The 17,167-nt window shown below is 43.8% G+C and overlaps 5 protein-coding genes across 15 annotated transcripts in view; 2 read left to right on the top strand and 3 right to left on the bottom strand.

Annotated features, from left to right (window-relative positions):
- The first annotated feature begins 435 nt into the window (after positions 1-435).
- Positions 436-2,153, top strand: LOC108631556 (uncharacterized). 2 transcript variants are annotated; one of them, XM_026819014.1, is made up of 3 exons: positions 436-1,361; positions 1,476-1,713; positions 2,001-2,153. In XM_026819014.1, the coding sequence occupies exons 1-3, from the start codon at positions 1,354-1,356 to the stop codon at positions 2,079-2,081; spliced, it is 327 nt and encodes a 108-aa protein (XP_026674815.1). In that variant the 5' UTR covers positions 436-1,353; the 3' UTR covers positions 2,082-2,153. The 2 variants fall into 2 exon arrangements, with proteins under 2 accessions (XP_026674815.1, XP_017891036.1); XM_018035547.2 differs by having other exon boundaries at positions 466-1,347.
- On the bottom strand, positions 2,107-4,928 carry alpha-PheRS (phenylalanine--tRNA ligase alpha subunit). Of its 3 annotated transcripts, none has more exons than XM_018035545.1 (8): positions 4,788-4,928; positions 4,182-4,522; positions 3,880-4,101; positions 3,703-3,818; positions 3,453-3,637; positions 3,020-3,381; positions 2,857-2,958; positions 2,107-2,778 (listed from the first exon to the last, which is right to left on the bottom strand). In XM_018035545.1, the coding sequence occupies exons 1-8, from the start codon at positions 4,926-4,928 to the stop codon at positions 2,151-2,153; spliced, it is 2,097 nt and encodes a 698-aa protein (XP_017891034.1). In that variant the 3' UTR covers positions 2,107-2,150. The 3 variants fall into 3 exon arrangements, with proteins under 3 accessions (XP_017891034.1, XP_026674800.1, XP_026674801.1); XM_026818999.1 differs by having other exon boundaries at positions 2,107-2,793; XM_026819000.1 differs by lacking the exon at positions 4,788-4,928 and adding an exon at positions 4,700-4,780 and having other exon boundaries at positions 2,107-2,793.
- A 304-nt stretch (positions 4,929-5,232) lies between these two features.
- On the bottom strand, positions 5,233-6,055 carry RpS15 (ribosomal protein S15). The gene is made up of 3 exons (XM_018035558.2): positions 5,948-6,055; positions 5,692-5,777; positions 5,233-5,619 (listed from the first exon to the last, which is right to left on the bottom strand). Exons 1-3 carry the CDS (start codon positions 5,954-5,956, stop codon positions 5,271-5,273), a joined length of 444 nt encoding a protein of 147 aa, XP_017891047.1. The 5' UTR covers positions 5,957-6,055; the 3' UTR covers positions 5,233-5,270.
- Positions 6,056-6,184: 129 nt separating this feature from the next.
- Positions 6,185-9,816, top strand: Ctps (CTP synthase). Of its 2 annotated transcripts, XM_018035577.2 has the most exons (11): positions 6,189-6,506; positions 6,943-7,113; positions 7,171-7,256; positions 7,338-7,469; positions 7,612-7,776; positions 7,862-8,149; positions 8,225-8,313; positions 8,386-8,684; positions 8,767-8,874; positions 8,951-9,163; positions 9,242-9,816. In XM_018035577.2, exons 1-11 carry the CDS (start codon positions 6,341-6,343, stop codon positions 9,322-9,324), a joined length of 1,800 nt encoding a protein of 599 aa, XP_017891066.1. In that variant the 5' UTR covers positions 6,189-6,340; the 3' UTR covers positions 9,325-9,816. The 2 variants fall into 2 exon arrangements, with proteins under 2 accessions (XP_026674804.1, XP_017891066.1); XM_026819003.1 differs by having other exon boundaries at positions 6,185-6,506; positions 6,943-7,256.
- Nrx-IV (neurexin-4) overlaps positions 9,405-17,167 on the bottom strand; it is an 18,905-nt gene continuing 11,142 nt past the window's right edge. For 3 of the 7 annotated variants that reach the window (XM_026818988.1, XM_026818986.1, XM_026818989.1), the window contains exons 4-12: positions 15,779-15,975; positions 15,147-15,288; positions 14,702-15,072; positions 14,294-14,632; positions 13,405-14,209; positions 13,021-13,326; positions 12,908-12,946; positions 12,047-12,673; positions 9,405-11,969 (exon numbers count right to left, since the gene is read on the bottom strand). In XM_026818988.1, the coding sequence (XP_026674789.1) occupies positions 11,116-11,969; positions 12,047-12,673; positions 12,908-12,946; positions 13,021-13,326; positions 13,405-14,209; positions 14,294-14,632; positions 14,702-15,072; positions 15,147-15,288; positions 15,779-15,975 (3,680 nt within the window). In that variant the 3' untranslated portion in view covers positions 9,405-11,115. Of the gene's footprint in view, positions 11,970-12,046; positions 12,674-12,907; positions 12,947-13,020; positions 13,327-13,404; positions 14,210-14,293; positions 14,633-14,701; positions 15,073-15,146; positions 15,289-15,778; positions 15,976-16,481; positions 16,679-17,167 lie in introns of all 7 variants that reach the window. The other 4 variants (XM_026818987.1, XM_018035566.2, XM_026818990.1 and 1 more) reach the window with 4 other exon arrangements.

Genomic DNA, 17,167 nt, shown 5'->3' on the forward strand with positions numbered 1-17,167 from the left:
TCGACAGCTTCCTGTAGCGGACGAACTGACAAGGGTAACCACTTCTCGCGGATATCATACGTATATGGACGTAACATTGACCCACATATCGTCGAGCGTGTGTCCAATTCCCTTCGTACTTTCGATGAAAAAGTCCATCATCGAATCAATGAACCATAATCATTCGAATTAAAACGATCAAAATTATTGTTTTTTCATCCGTGAATGTGGTAAGGAAGTATGTACAATGAAATTCTGTAGGATCGATCGACGAGGATGCATGGACACGATCGAAGAAAGTGAAGGTAAATGCTACATGGTCACCGTATAAAAGGCTTAGGAACGCTGCGTGTAATAACGCGACTCACCGGTATTTTAACCCGGATTCGAATAAGAGACATATGTTATGCACACATAAGCAGACACGCATATGTAACGCACTAAAAAGATCGTAGGAACTTGCGTGGGCGATTGACGCTCGGCAACTGGTTACACGTAACAGTTGAACGAACTCTCGACGAATAGCCAAGCGTTTTATTAAAATGTATCGAACAGTTCGCGATCCATAGTCGAGAGTCGTTCAAGTAAGCATGATACGGTCGAGTTTCGTTCGGAGAACGAGTGAAATTTAAATTGATCTTTCGATACACGTACGAACACTGATCGAATCTCACGTTGTTCACGTCAATTCATCGCGCGTAAACCGACGAATCAGAATCAGGCGGGCGCGGCGCGTATTGAATTATTCTCCGAAACGAAGTGAAAACCGTTGAAACAGTTCCGAAATATCGCGTACGTGATCTGTAGCGGTTGAACGATCATGAACGATCAAAATTGTAACTTTACTTTCAACGAATTCGTATCCGTTCAACCGTGAATTCTTGCGGGAAGGTCGCGGACGACCGGCGGCGAGTCGCGATCGCGCGAAGGGATCGACACCCTTGAAACGCTCGGAAAGGAGTAACCTCGCACGGGACTTAAAACCCGATAAAAGTAGTGGCCAGAAGGCGAATAACGACCAAGGAAACCCGTCGACGGTAACCTTAGCTCGCGCACGTCGTAGATACCGCGCGCGGTGGTCACTATATAAGTGAGACTGTACTCGATCTCGAATTCAGTTAGAGATACACGCGAGTGATATAACTAGATCGATAGGTAGATCGATAGGCGAGTGCGGGTAAACGCGGTCCACGGAAAATCGAGCACCACGATAGAGCGGATGAAAGTAGAGGATGCAAATTCTCAGCGATTCGGTGGACAACGTTTCAGCTAGAGAGTTCTCGTGCTAAGAATCGGTGGTACAGCCCCGTGTACTTGGAGCATCGGGAGAACTATTTTGAAATTTCGATAGTGTATTCGATACGAAGTGTACGTATGTATGCGTACGTATGTAGAAGCATCCGCCAGGGTTTCACTGCGCGTACGCATGAGGATATGACTCCTCTGTCGAGAATTCCGATTTTTCAAACGACAAACGAAATTTATTGTCTGTACAGGATCGTAGAGTCTCCAGTTATGAACGCGGTAATCGTACTCATCCTCACGGTGGGAATATGCGCGGCTATGCCACAGTATTACGTGCCATCGGGATTCGTCTATCCACATCCGGCGAACGTACTCAACTCGGCAATCGAGGATACGCTACCGAACGAACTGCGAAATAACTTTTACAAGGATCCACGGATAGCTGCCAGGCTCGCGGAAGAATCATGGTTTTTCAATAAGGAAATGCAGGTAAAGATCCGTCGTACCGTTCGAATCGAAGGGATAAAATATCTGTACCCGATACGCTGAACGCGCGCAGTTTGCAGATTTTATTCTGAAATCCGAGAGTGCAACCTTCGCGACTCTCTCTCTCTCTCTCTCTTTCTCTCTCTCTTCTACCGATTTTACCTGGTATCGCGTTTCCTTGTAAACTCGTACCTTGTACTACATCCTGTGCGCTTTCTAGTGTATCGTAACACGCGAGCACGATCGGAAAAGCGATCCTCGTCTCATCAGATTGATCATTTTTATTGCAGGTAATCGATCGCGAGACGGATAAGATTCCACGGGAGAAGGTATACCATGTTCTTCATAACGCAGGATTCGTAAGAAAGTAAAGATGGAAGCAATAAAAAAATTGTCTATGATTCAGGAGGTTTAATTTAATCGAAATTAAATGTTAAAATTCAGTCGTCGCGTTCGTTCCGTGACTTACATTTCTCCAAGGATTCCAGTAAGATGTCAACGATGGAGATATCCTCGCCCATCGCGTAACGTGATTTTTTATGTATACCTTGGCACGTGTTATCGTGCAAAAAACTGTGCAGCATTTCCAGATAATTGTCGATTTCGTTCGCGTACAACGCGCCCTTGCTCTCGTAACGCAACAGGTGCGGATAACAATGTTCGATTAAACGATTCAGATATCGTGCTATATTCACCTCGCCCATTATTTCGTGCATCCCTGGCAACTGCATTATAGGATCGATACCGATTTCCTTCCAAATTATCGTTAACCGTATGTCAGCATTTTGATCTAGGTCCCGATACTCCGCGCAAAAATTCGACATGCCCCGGGGAAAATATCGCACGTTGCAATGAACATGAGACGTCACGTGAATATTGACGTACGGCTTTACGTGACGTACGAACTGTTCTATAAATTTCACCGGATGTTTTGGATCGCAAAACACGATCAACTTTTGCTTCTCCACTTGCCCGGTGCGTTTGACCGTACAAAATTTATTTTCGCGTTCGTCCGATTCACGTTTTTCTCTTGCGAGCTCCTTTTTACGAGGAGAATTAGGACTCGTCCTGTTAGGAGTACACCTAGCTTGTCTTATTTATTCGGTTGACAAAATAGTTTATATCATTGGTAAGAAAGATATTTACTTGTTTAAGCGACAAATAGGATTATTATAGACCATTTCCAGATCCACTCGTGGTCCAACCAAATCTCGTATATTGTTCAGTCCATATTTGATCATGGTTGGCCTGTGAACAATGTATCGAAACATATCAAACGTGCCGATCTAAACGTTATTCGCCGGTTTACCTTTCCAAAGACAATCCCCAAGCTATCACGTTCACGTTTTCCGGTAATCCCATCGGCAACAACATTTCCGGCCGAAACATTCCGCTGTTACCTATTTCTATCCACTTCTTCAACCCCTCGTGGTAACAAAAGATCTCCATACTCGGCTCGGTGTACGGATTGTACGCGGGCTTGAACCGAAGCTTCGTTATACCAAGCTTCTTGAAGAACTCGTATAAAATTCCTATCAAGTCGCCCAACGTCAGATCGTAGTCAGCGACTACACCTTCGATTTGGTGAAATTCGGCTAGATGCGTGGCATCCAAAGTCTCATTGCGAAACACTCGGTCGATACTAAAGTATTTCACGGGCTTGAATTCACCCTAAAATATCCACGCAATGTATTTAATGCTCTCGAGGCTCTTGTAAGGCATACGCGTTTCATTCAAGTTACTTGTTGCATAAGTTCGTAAAGCATTCGCGCGCTGACAGCGGTCGTATGAGTGCGAAGAATGTTCTTCTGCGCCTCTTCGATCCTCCATTCATAACGATAGCCCAACGATCCATACGCTCCGACGCTATGAACCTTTTTCACCTTCTCCAGGTAGTCCATTGGAAAGTTCGTGCTTCTAGCCGGATCTAAAAGCCGGAATGACGTGTTAATTCGTCGAACGATATCGATCTGACCGGTTCAAGATACAAACCAGATATGAAAAAAGTATCGTGCGCGTCTCTTGCTGGATGCTGCTGAGGTTGAAACAACGCATCGAAATTCCAGAAAGAACTCTCTACGAAATTGTTCGTCGGCATCTCGGTGAATCTAAAAATGAAACAGAGCCATTGAAATGTCACCGTTTAACGAGACCGTTTTCCATACGTACCCCATTTCAAGAAAGATCTTCCGAAATTCGGTTCTAACTTTTAGCAGCGGATGCAAGTGACCCACTTCAAGAGTGGCACCGCGAGCTGCAAAGTTATACGGCTTAAACTTTTTATCTTTCCATGCCCCGTTCACTAATAAATCCGCGGTCAATTCTGTCTCCTGCTTTTCGAGTTTCGTCGTAAAACTCGGACCCCTGTCCAGCTGTACGTATTTAACGACTCTGTATGCGTTAATAAAAAGATTCTTATATACACTGAAATACTAGTTTCTCGTTAGATTAGATAAGTAAATAGCCAGTACATTTCTTGTATCAATTTTCTTTTCTTGTAATCATTTCTAAGGCGGTCAGACAAGTGTCCAAGGCTTTTTAAATCGTTCTGCGTAACATCCGTTATAGAACCAACTTTCTTCCTCACTATAGGTGTACCAGAGCTCTTATCGATTGCTATCCAACCGGCCTGCAGTGCCTTGGAAAATCCGATTTTCGCATATGGAACCGACTGCATGATTTCAGGCTGAGGTACACCAGTTTCTGGGACAGCATTGTAAACTGCTGCTTCGTGGCTACCATGACTCAATACGTGCTGGCCTTCCGACGTTAATTCCCACTTCTTGTCAGTAATTTGTTCAGTAGCGATCAGCTGTAACATAAATCGCGTAAGATCGTAGTGTTGTCAACGAATAATTCGAACCATACTCTCGAAGAACGAACTCGACCGACGGGCACGGGAGAGTTATGGTTATGACGAATTTCGTGTTACTCGTAGTTCGATACGTAGGAAACTGTAGAATTTACGAAATACTACTGAGTTTCGTACATTCTCAGAAAGATAATCGTCTTTAATCGAACGTTGCTGATAATAGGAAAACAAGCGTTTCTAGATGATCCTCCATGCGTCAACTTACATCGCCCACTGCTTCCAGACTTTTGATAGCACCAATCACTTTTTGATGATTCTCTTGAAAAATTTCGGACAATCGAAGGGAATTCACTTTGCCGTGCTCTTCCAAATAATCCAGTATTTGGTCCGTCAATTGTTTCCCCATCGTCTGGGATTGATAATTTCACGTTTACGATGACACGCAGCGCGCACAGCCGGCAACGACCCGCGCGAATGCACGTGAACCGTAACGCGCGATCAAACGCGATGCAAGACAACAGTCATAATTTTATACCATACGACAAGTTTCCTTCTGTGAAACGTACAACAGAAAAATGCGCGTGATCTAAAAATTGTTTTCTTCTTCTGAGCAAGAATCTTCCTAAGTCATTGCATGGAGCATGAAATACATGAAATGCTTTATAACGACAGCACCGTGGTACAGTGGATTAATTATTACAAGGCTTGCATTAGTTTTTACATATTTTATTCACACAAAACATACAAATTACTTTAATGGTATAAATCTTGAGGAATGAGTAGCGCCAATACCTGGCCTACCATGCTTCACAGGTTTGTAAGTGACAGAGAACTCTCCCAAGTAATGACCGATCATTTCAGGTTTGATTTCGACCTGATTGAATGTTTTTCCATTATAGACACCTACAATGGAACCGACCATTTCAGGTACTATAATCATGTTACGCAAATGCGTCTTGACAATTTCTGGTTTTTCATTTGGTGGTGTTTCCTTTTTGGCTTTCCTTAATTTCTTCACCAACGCCATCGACTTCCGCTTCAAGCCATGAGAAAAACGCCTTCGAGCGCGAGCATGCATCAAAACCATGAGCTGCTCACTGAAAAACGAATCATGCCGATCGGTTACTATAATTCGACACGGTTTTTAAAACAAGGGGAGCCGAACTCACTTTGGCATATCAAGGAGTTGATCGAGATCAACTCCTCGAAAGGTAAACTTTCGAAAAGTCCTCTTCTTCTTCTGAGTTTCCTCTGCCTGAAAATCATTCAAAGGTTATATCGTGGTACGTTCGTTCTTTGCAGGTGAATATCATATTGTTCTGTTAAAGCAGGAATGTACAACTCGCTGTAACGTATTCGCGTTCATTTTTACATTCCGGATGGATAGGATTTATTGGATACTTTTAAAACATCTGCAAAACCTACCTCTGCCATGTTTTCTGTTCTTGGGAGAAACGACAATAAGAAATTACTTTTCTCTTCCTGTACGAAAATCGATTCCGGCACTAACTACTAAATGTATATAGATAGTAGACTAGCACTAGGGATCTCACAATGTAAGGAATCGGACAAAAAGCGCTGCAGAGATGCGGATTGGTCGACCGCCGTCACTGGGACACTTCCGGTTTAAACAGTTCAAGCCTAAGCAGCACGTCTATCTCGGTATTGTTGTCACGATTTAGTTAGTCCGCGTCCGCGTATTCAAGAAGAGAGCACGTGTTTTTAAAAGGGCTCGAATAAACGTGAAATAAAATTGAGGAACTGTGAATAACGGGCGTGCTTGTACACATTTTTCATAGCACGGATCGTCCGTAAAATATGAAATACATTTTAGTAACAGGGGGTGTGATTAGTGGAGTCGGCAAGGGTGTCATAGCAAGTTCTTTCGGAACTATACTTAAACATTGCGGTATTCATGTGACGTCTATTAAGATAGATCCTTACATAAATATCGACGCTGGCACCTTTTCGCCTTACGAACACGGTACGACACTTAAAACCGATTACAATTTCATTCAACGAAAAATTTCAATCCATAAAATTTCTGTCGTACGAGCATGTGATGTCAGAAACCATTTCGCACGTTTTCTACCGCGCAATTTTGTAATCGCTAATCACGTGTCATGTTTCCGCGATAACTTTTAATTGTAATACGAAAGAAACGTCAGAATTCGTCGTCTACCCTGCACGCGGTAACCGGCTTGTGTTCGGGATGCCGCCGCCGCCTCGATCAGAAGCGCGATGTCTTTTTTATCAAGGGACGCGGTAGCTTCCCGAAGGCAAGTTTGAGTTATCTATAACCGTTGCTGTAGAAGTAAATGACCTGTGCCGTTTTGCACTCGAATCTTTTCTTTCCGAATCCGAATAATGATGCATCTAATGTCTCGTTTAATTATTTGTTAACACTTTTTATGTTTCAGGAGAAGTATACGTTTTGGACGATGGTGGAGAAGTCGATCTCGATTTAGGAAATTACGAACGTTTCTTAGATATTACATTGCACAGAGATAATAATATCACGACAGGAAAGATTTATCAGCATGTGATCTCGAAGGAGAGACGTGGCGATTACTTGGGGAAAACTGTTCAAGGTAAATGGTCTGGTCTAAAATACGATATAAGTGTGGCTGATCGTTGTTTATTCACAGTGGTACCACATGTAACCGATGCGGTTCAAGAATGGGTCGAAAGAGTTGCGAACCAGTCAGTGACAGAGGATGGTGATAAACCAGACGTAATTCGTACACAAATCACTTAAAGGGAGTAAGGGATAGAATGAACGATCATAAATTGATCGGTGTATTTTTAATTACAGGTTTGCATAGTCGAATTGGGTGGAACTATAGGGGATATAGAGGGAATGCCTTTCGTAGAAGCATTTAGACAGTTTCAGTTCAGAGTGAAAAAAGAAAACTTCTGTTGTGCACACGTGTCATTAGTGCCGCAAGTACGAAACTATTTTTATTTTCTCGACCATCCTGTCTCGCTCTAGACATTGACTTTGAACCGATGCCAAGTGTCAAGACTACTTATTCTCATCGGTTGGGATTACATAACAGTCGTTGTAAAACTTCGTAATTTTTTTTCAGCCGAGGTCCACGGGGGAACCGAAAACGAAACCGACTCAAGCCAGCGTGAGGGAATTGCGCGGACTAGGTTTATCTCCTGATCTCATAGTCTGTAGATCCGAGAACCCGATAGGCGATTCAGTAAAAGAGAAAATTTCCAACTTCTGTCACGTAGCGCCTGAACAAGTAAAATTATTTAAGGACTTGTCCATCGAACGTTCCGTAAGATTTGTTACGAAGAACAATTCAATGGGATTTTCCTTGTTCTCAGGTGATAACCATACACGATCTGTCGTCCATATATCGCGTCCCTCTGTTACTGGAGTCTCAGGGTGTGATCGAGTTTCTAAACGATAGGTTGCAATTAAACATTGGGATGCCACGTCCCAGATATTTTATGCGAAAGTGGAGGGACTTGGCGGATCGTATCGATCATCTTCGTAAAGACGTGAACATCGCGCTCGTTGGAAAATACACCAAGTTAGAGGATTCTTACGCGTCGGTTAAGAAAGCGCTGCAACACGCTTCCATTCAAGTTGGATACAAACTTAATTTAACAGTTGAGTATCGAGCTTCTACTCTTTCGCGTATTCACTGCGATCCACGTTACTAAGGTGAATGAACATGATTTCAGTATATAGAAGCAAACAATTTAGAACCAAATACGAAAATAACAGATCCTGTACAGTATTACGAAGCTTGGCAGCAGCTTTGTAAGAGCCAGTAAGTCGCTTCCCTGTCCGTCTGACCATTTTCGAACGATCGTTCATTTCACGTACGTCGCGATTCATTTAGCGGTGTCATAGTACCGGGTGGATTCGGTAAAAGAGGGACTCTGGGAAAAATGGAAGCATGCAAATGGTGTAGAATGAACGACAAGCCGTATCTCGGGATCTGCTTGGGACTGCAAGTAGCGGTGATCGAGTTCGCGAGGAACGTCTTAGGTATGGAGACTGCGAACAGCACGGAAATCGAGCCCGAGACCGACCATCCTATCGTTATCGATATGCCCGAGTACAATCCGGGGCAAATGGGTGGAACGATGAGGCTTGGAAAAAGGCACACGTGGTTTGCAGAAAAGAATTCTATCATAAGTTAGTAAAGATTCGCCTATAACAAAGTTCGTACAGTTTCCTCTTGTCAACTGCTCTAAAATTACCCGTTCTATGCGTACAGAACAATTGTACGGTAATAAGGAATCCATAGAGGAGAGGCATAGACATCGCTACGAAATCAATCCGAAGTACATCAAAGTGTTAGAAGAGGCAGGAATGAAATTCGTTGGTGAGTCAACGTTATATGGGCCGTAGTCTGAAACGGGAATCGAGGATCGAAACGGTTGGTCTTGGATTTTTACTAGGTCACGACGAAGAAAACATACGTATGGAGATCGCGGAACTGGAAGGGCATTGCTACTATGTCGCCACGCAATTCCACCCGGAATATTTGTCTAGGCCCTTGAAACCTTCGCCTCCGTTCTTAGGACTAATTTTAGCCAGCGTTGGAAAATTAAAGCACTATTTAGCTAAAGGCTGCAGGCTCTCACCTCCGGTGATCAGTGATGACGATTCAGGTAATCAATGATTCAGGTAATTAATTACGATTGTCGACCGTCCGCTATTACTCATCTGGTTTCTACGATTTTCAACAGATAACGAATATCCTACTGATTCTGTAAAAAAGCAAATGGGCCAGACTAGTATGAGTGGTAGTACCACGTCTGGCACCGAGTAAATATTTTACTAAATCGCATTAGACATGAAAAATATTTTTAATGATAAAATATCATATTCGTGTAATGTACATATATGTGATAGGATGGCGAGAGGTTTTTTATTTTAGAAAAAGTTTCGACATACACGCCCAAATGTACGTGTTGTACGTCATGTCCCGTACCACTTGTCAGACAATTTGTTTGACACGCGCGTCGTAGAAAAAGAGATGGTACGTTTCGTACCGAGAAAACGTACTTAAAAACCATCAGTGCAACTTCGACCTTTACTCATTACAGACTTAATTGTTTGTTCGCGTATAAAATTCGTTCGTTGAGACGGTAACTCTATTATTCCCTACTTTCTTCTCTTATGTTTCTCTCAGACTTTTACATTTTTACAATACGAATTATAAACTGTTTTTATCGTTGCGTACAATCGATGTTCCTCATTCGAACGAAGTTGGAATACCTCACATATATTATGCGAAAATAAAATTGAAATTTTCTACGAACCCCTGATCCTTTTTACTTTTAATTTCTAATCGTGTCGAGAATGCAAAGTCTTTGTCGTTCGATCGGTTTGCTGCGTTACGACGGCTCATTGTTAATCACGATCTTCTTATTTTTATTGGGCAGCACATGCGTTCCGCCGAACACAATATATAAAATATACACTGGCAATATTATTATAGTAGAACATTTTTCTTTGTATAAAAATGATTATATGTACAGTACACTCTTATCGATACGCGTATAGTATACGAATATTAAAATTGGTACTACTGATTAAAGTTAAAGTACAGCAGAGAATTCGGATTATAGTTCGCGAAAAGAAATAAAACATCTGTAATACATATTAAACAAATGTAAACAAAATAAATAGAAAAAAATTAAAATGCGCTTTGGACGGTAAGCATTACGAATAATACTGAGAACACGCTCTTTCCGCGGAAAAGAAAGTACAAAGTATTTATAACACGAACAGAATACTTTCGAGTCTTTTGTACGTGCGAAGAATTTTTCTTGAGTGAGTAGAAAAGTACCGTTGCCAATTGATTGTTAAAAAAAAAAAATATTTAACAATAAAGATGTACTGATACAACGAAATAAAGGAAAAGTGACGATTCGACTGTTCTCATCTCTAAGACACTAAACGTAAAGTGAATATCTAGCAATATCTAGCATAGTGCCATCCTGCCGCGGTGCTCGATTTAAATTACATAAAGTACATAATAAATACTTATGCACTTATGATAATCTAAATTAATAACAGTCTGCAGTTAGATTAAATTCGAGCTCTCGTTACTACTTCTTATCACTAGCGATACGACGATACACGCTGACAATATGTATTCGAAAGGAATTTCAAAGTAAACCTAATAATAAGAAGAATGAACCAGTTAAACGAATAATCTCTACAGATATTAATTCTCGTCGACTTACATTACACTCCTTCGTCTCATTCTTTCCGATAATAACGTACTGTACCATGACGAAAATAAACGGAACGTAAAGTGTCTATCGTTATTCGGTGTCTAATCGCTTAATCAAACATTTCAATGATCTTCGTACCGTTTTAGTTATTAAAGAGATCCCGTAGGTTCGGTTCGCGTTAATTAGTCGAGTCATTCCCCGCCTGATCGTTTTATACGATCATCACGGTAACCGAAGCAATAGCATGGAGTTTCGTCCTAGGTTAAATCTTTCGTTTACGACACTTCAAAGTGCACTTACAAGGATATACGTAGTACGTTCCACCTGTACGTACCTTAAATTCGTTACAGCGTAATATTACTACTAGCTTTTCGTACTTAAATAAACCATTCTTTCTTCTTTTGTACTTGATGGCCAGTGGCGGAGTTGACCACCGCCGAGTCCGGGTCCAACGCTATCTCAGCACCCTTGTCCTCCTGCGTCAAGTATTCGCCTTTGTGTCTCGACATGTATCTCCCGATGAGTACCGCCATTATCACTAGAGCTATGATGATTACAGCCAACACGCTTCCCAGAATCGCGGTGTCGGTTTCGTTGTAAGCAGCGCGAAGTTTGTCCTCGTCCACTTGCGGAGGTGGACGAGTCTCTATTATATTGGGAGGATGCGTGATCGGTTCCACCCCGCAAAAGTCTTCCGTGAGGGGAGTGCCGACGGTACGTACGTTTCCCGGACCGTCCTCTTGAAACAGTAATTTCAAAGGGTAGATATCGTCGAACTCTACTCTGGATACACAACCGGCAAACCCTTCCGTCATGGATTCGTTCTTCCCGATGTACATGTATTGAATATTGTTGAACTGCGCATCGGCAGACGTTTTTATGTTGAAATGGAATTCTTTCGGTTCGTAATTGTCGACTTGTAACACGAGGGTAGCTCCTGAATTCTTTCTGCCCACCCTGACGTCGTGATACTGTCCCAAACCGAAATGTTTGTTCGGGAATATTACTTCCTGCCGTTCGAAACCGAAATCGAAAACGACGCGCAAGTAACCGCTGTTCGACACCATGATGGTCATGTACTCCCCGGATATGTTTGAAAATAGACCGAGCAAAAACCCTTTAGGATTCGTCGTTGTAAAACCGACTCGGATCTTCTCCGAGATCGTCGAACGCCAGCTGCCCATGAAGTCGTACTTCACCATGGAACTTGGACGCATATTTACACCGATCTCTGTAACGAAATTGGACGAGTTGAAACATCAGATGATAAACGAACGAGTAGAGCTTAAGTGAATGGACGTAGCGTACCGTCCGCGCAAATGGGACCCTTGAACGCGGTCCAGCGACAGTCGCAAGAATACCCATCGTATCTTTCGTGACACGTGCCGTTGTTGAGACACGGATTGCTCTCGCATTTACCCACGCAGCCCTCGGAGATACCGTAGAGGCCCCGGCGAGCGTAACCCCTCAAGTCTTGCAGTTGGCCGTTCAAGAGAAGTGCCCTGATACATCCCACGTAACCGTCTCTGTAGTCGGTCGTGGCACCGACCACGAGCTCCGACGTCAAGTGAAGCGCTCGTACCGGTCCCGGTGGTTCTCTTACTTCGTTCTTCAACGCTCCATCGACCACGATTCGAGCTTCTTTTCGATTTCTCTCGACGGACAACGAATGCCATCGGTCGTCGGCCAATCTGTAGGAGGTTTGCACGCTGACGGTCAGCGGACCGCTGCCTGCCAAGTACTGAAACTGAATCTGATTCCCGCTGTTTATCGAGATCTTTATGTAATCCGTCGGCCCTTTGCTGTGAATTATTACAGCGTTCTCGACGGTCGTTTTGAATTCAAAATAGATATCGCCGCTGTGACCGATATCAAAGGTTGGTAGGTTGATGGTGGCATCAACGATGCGGAACGTCACTACGTTCTTGAACAAATCTACAATAAAATAAAACGAGATCTGTCTTATCATCGCGCAGGATCGAACGATGCGCTTCGATACGAGGGTGGCTACGAATCTTCGAGTGTAAGTACAAGGAAGATTACATTACGTTACGTTACGTTACGTTATAATAGCTAATGTGCTTTCCAACATGTATACAATACGATTTTACAAGTTTTCAAATGAATCTTACTGATCTGACTACGGCAAACGTCTACGTTGTGTCTTACCTGATCTTACCTTGGTGGTCAACCAAGGTAAATCAGAACCTTACAAACAATTTCAAATAAATTAAATCGGTCGGTTGACACGCGTAAGCTGGAGAGTAGCGGTTCAAACTCACCGTCCCCTTCGCAGATGAGAGGTCCGAGGGTATAGTGGCCCATCTTGTCGTCGACGGGTGTGCCAGTGTCGCCGAACCGTAATTGTTTCACCGGGAGATATTCCTTTTCGGTGATGTCGCCGCTATCTTCGAGGGGACCGTCCAAATCGGAATCGCAGTTGCACCATTTGGTCGGATCCGCGCAATTTCCCAATATACCGCATTCGCATTTACGCGAACCAGGCAACGCACCGCCCCAATAATCCATTTTCTGATTGCTTCTGCTGACCCACCACGAGTTCGGGCGGAAGTACTCCGCTTGTGGCACTGCAATCGGAAAGATTCTGTTCGAAACACGAAGAACGAATCGCACACGGGTCTCCTGCCTACGGAACGATCAATTACCTGGGGAATTGAACAATTTCGAGTGCACGCATTCGTAACTGATCCTCTGCCTGCAACTCGTGGATCGATTGAGGAGAGCCTCGATTTGATCCATGTCCGCGTCGTAGATGATGTCTTGTATGAAGCTACCCGGTTCTTGGAAGCCGTCGACGGGTGTCATGCGGTCGTTGTTGTGTCGCAAGATCGTTCTAACACGTCCGTCCGTGTAGAATTCGCATACCACCGGGAACGGTTTCAGGGGCCCGCTCCCGTCGACATCTATCTTGATGTCCGCTCGCTGATTCACCGAATTTATATTTTTATACGCCTCGCAAGAGAGGGGATTCAGGGAGGTGTGGCACACTGCTCCCGTGTATCCCATATTGGCACAATCGCAGAAGAATTCCTCAGAATTTTGACGGCACAAACCGTTGTGTTTGCACGGGTTCGGGTTGCAACGGTCCATCATCTGACACGCGTCGAACACGATCTCGTTCTTGCAACAGTAATCCTCTTCCTTCCAGTCGGTGGGCAGTTTGTAATTACCATCTATGCTGATCATACGCATGCAACCGACGAAACCGCGGTTGCTCTCCACTCCCGTCATTCCACCGACCATGTAAACAGGTCCGGTTATCATATCTAACATGCGCTTGGTCCTCATCGGAGTCCCGTCGACATTCAGTACCAGGCTGTTCTTAGAGATCGTTAAAATGACTCGGTGCCATTTGCCGTCGTTGAACTTCTCGTCGAAATTGTCCAGGGTCACTTGAGGGTTGGCTTTCGTTTGAATATCGACCTTCAATTTTCCATCCTCCAAAAATAGCTGCGAGAGCGTTACAGATTAGAGATACCGTTTCTGACGCGGGGAACGGACGAATCGTCGTATCAGGAGACAGGTGTTACGAACCTTCACGTGACCCGGGGAAGTGAACTGATGGTACAATATGATTCCCTTTTCCTCGTACGTTCGAAAAGTGAGGGAAACGTTCATGGAAGGTATTCCCTCGTAACCCTTCAGCCTGGCATAGGAACCGTGGGTCAAAAATGTAACGGGGATTATAGGCGGTTCTGGACAACTGTACAGCGTGTTCACTTTGTAGTATCTCAAGTTATCCCCAGTGATTTCGGTCTCCTTCAAATCGTGTATGATACCGGTTGCATTCAGATAAAAGTTCTCGATGCATCCCGTAAAATTCTGATTGACCACTAAGCCCTCTTGCTTGTTGGGCACACCTCCTATGTACAGCTGGTAACAATTTTGTTTCCAATTAATTCGCGTCGCTTGGACGTAGCGAAAGAGAGACGCGCTACTTACCGCTCTGTTTAAATCCAGTCTGAAGAACTCTCCCTTTATCCTTCCCTTGATCAACACCCTGTCCACGGAGAACGAGATGTTCTTTCTGTTTCGCGATATAAGCACATCGTGCCACATATTGTCGTCCAAAAGGCTACCGACCGACAGGCTCGTCATGATACCGGATCCGAGATCTATATTTAATACCATCCTATTGTCCTTCAACTGTAACGCTATGTAATCCCCTTGAGTTCCGCGGGAATACATTATAATACCGTCGGCGTTATTCGTCTTGAAGCGGAAGCGTATAAAATGCCTGTCGGTCTCTATCGGCTCTCTCAACAAATCGTATCGCAAGAGCGAGGAACCGTTGAAAGAGAGGACGTCGGAAACTGCGAACGAATCATTTAAACGTAATGGACATTCTTCGAGAACGCGATACGAGAAGAGGACGCGCATTCCGTACCGTAACTACATCCGTACAATTCTATTCTTAACGATATTCGGTCTCGCCACCGGGTTGGATTTATTCGAACCCATTGCGCGATAATTGGTACTTCGAATTTGTTAAGTTTTATGGTATCACCATCTATGTTACCCTTAAACATCTATGAACAAAAAGAGAATGATTATCAGTATCTTCCAGGATCAAACGAATAAGCACACAGTATTATTTTACGCGACATGGCAGTAGGAGGATCTCCGCGTACAATTAGTTATCCGTTAAACGTTCGTTCCATTTGTTTGCAGCTATATCGATGCTTAGAATTCTAATGTACAGATAAACAAATCGCAAGTTATGTGGCATGCTTTTACGTATATAAATGATGTTAGTAAACGGCATTGTTAATTGTAAGTGCAGAAGCATGAAAGCCGAAATTTAAAGATCGTCGTATATTCGTTCCCCGAGTGAAAGAAGTATAAAGGAGCACGAGGACGAGAAGACAGATAAGAACATATGTAATTGTAATTCCCACTGTACCCAGACCAAGGAAACGCAGTGCTCGATCGAATTAAAAACGTGATTTGTAGAGTAATTGCGTAGATGATTCAATAAAAGTGTACGCGGTTCGTTAGAATCGATATCTCAGTTAATACCTCATCCACGCCATCCTGGCTTTCATAACTGGCCCAGGCTTGGCCATCGTCAGAGTATTGGACAATGTACTCTGTCACGTACTCGTTAGTATGAGCGCGGCCTCGTGTTGCAATGCTTCGTATCTCGCGTCTTTCCCCCAGTTCCACGGTAAGGTGTTGATCGTAACTGCTAAGCTCTGGCGACCACGTGGAATCTCCTGCAAAGCCCAGCCCCATGTCCACGTGTGAGAGAGTACGAGTAGAAGCGAAGCGAGTAAGTGGTATGAGGAAGAAAGCATTTGTTCGAGTAACGATCATTACCCGATCTCATTCGTTTCGATGAATCGAATCGTTTTATAAACTAAATGTACTCGTGACGGTGTCGGGCGTGTACAATATGTAAATGCGTCGAGGAAATTCAGTCGCTGTCTATGCGGTTCTACGGATAAAGAAGCATTCCAAAGGTGTGTGTGTGTGTACGTTTGCGAAAGATTACATGCAAGCGGTACCTACTTAGGAGACTTTCGATAAATCATCCTCTATCGTCATGCCAATATGTACTTATCTAAAATAGCGGCACGCTCCCATTAACACGGTGCCTATGTTAGTCGGTTATCAGTAGGTAGCACTCATTAGTCACAGCGATCAGGTTTGCGAGACAAACTCGCCGATGCATCATGGATACCGCGGTTAGCACGGACTGAGGCGAACAAGTTGGATTTACCTTGACGTTACCACCTTCTTCTTTGTAAGCCACGTAGTCCAGGCCGTTCGTGCCGTAACTGATACCATATTCCATAACATACTCATTGTGTACTGCTCGTCCCTGGGTCGCCACAGCTGTGATGTTCATTACTTGACCCAGGTCGATAATAAGGTACTGATCGAAGTCTGAGCTGCTAGCCGTCCATGCGTTTCCGCCTACGCCACAACATATATACGCATGCATGCAACTCAAAGTGAACTTAAGAAAGCGGTCGGGCGATGGTCAACGAAACGGGGATATCGCGCATCACGGGCTGGTCTAATAACGCGTGACGAGTCGATAAAATCCAAAGGAAGGACCAGTCGGCTCTGTTCGCGGTCGAGCGAGAAGATTTTTACCGTGTCACGACTTCGAACGTTTTCTTGGAAGTGTCAGACTTGTCGTGTGAGAAGAAGCTATGGTGTTACATGTTATTCCTCGCGCGAACTCCCTTCTCCAAGCGAGAGACAGAAAACGTATAAAAGTAACAGAGGTTCGCGTATTCTTTACAAATCTCAAGCGGCGAGAGTTGAACACCACACCCCGCACGTTCCGTGAGAAGGAAAAATAAAATTCGTACACGTGTTTCGAATTTTTATTATACTCACTGACTCAGAACCTCAGTACTGAGAACCTAATTATATCTGTACATCATCGTCACGCGA

This window comes from Ceratina calcarata, unplaced genomic scaffold, assembly GCF_001652005.2.
Source record: "Ceratina calcarata isolate Rehan_Ccalc_2016 unplaced genomic scaffold, ASM165200v1 scaffold92.2, whole genome shotgun sequence".
Taxonomy (NCBI): Eukaryota; Metazoa; Arthropoda; class Insecta; order Hymenoptera; family Apidae; genus Ceratina; species Ceratina calcarata.

Excerpts from the sequence above, each read along its gene's own strand:
- LOC108631556 (XM_026819014.1), top strand. Across the intron at positions 1,714-2,000 it reads TTTTCAATAAGGAAATGCAG|GTAATCGATCGCGAGACGGA; the intron begins GTAAAGATCCGT and ends TTTTTATTGCAG.
- alpha-PheRS (XM_026818999.1), bottom strand. The coding sequence starts at position 4,928 with ATGGGGAAACAATTGACGGACCAAATACTGGATTATTTGGAAGAGCAC. Across the intron at positions 2,959-3,019 it reads TGGGGATTGTCTTTGGAAAG|GCCAACCATGATCAAATATG; the intron begins GTAAACCGGCGA and ends CATTGTTCACAG. Across the intron at positions 2,794-2,856 it reads CCTATTTGTCGCTTAAACAA|GTGTACTCCTAACAGGACGA; the intron begins GTAAATATCTTT and ends AAGACAAGCTAG.
- Ctps (XM_026819003.1), top strand. The coding sequence starts at position 6,341 with ATGAAATACATTTTAGTAACAGGGGGTGTGATTAGTGGAGTCGGCAAG. Across the intron at positions 7,257-7,337 it reads AGGATGGTGATAAACCAGAC|GTTTGCATAGTCGAATTGGG; the intron begins GTAATTCGTACA and ends TTTTAATTACAG. Across the intron at positions 8,685-8,766 it reads AGAAAAGAATTCTATCATAA|AACAATTGTACGGTAATAAG; the intron begins GTTAGTAAAGAT and ends CTATGCGTACAG.
- RpS15 (XM_018035558.2), bottom strand. Across the intron at positions 5,620-5,691 it reads CAACTCCTTGATATGCCAAA|TGAGCAGCTCATGGTTTTGA; the intron begins GTGAGTTCGGCT and ends TTCGTTTTTCAG.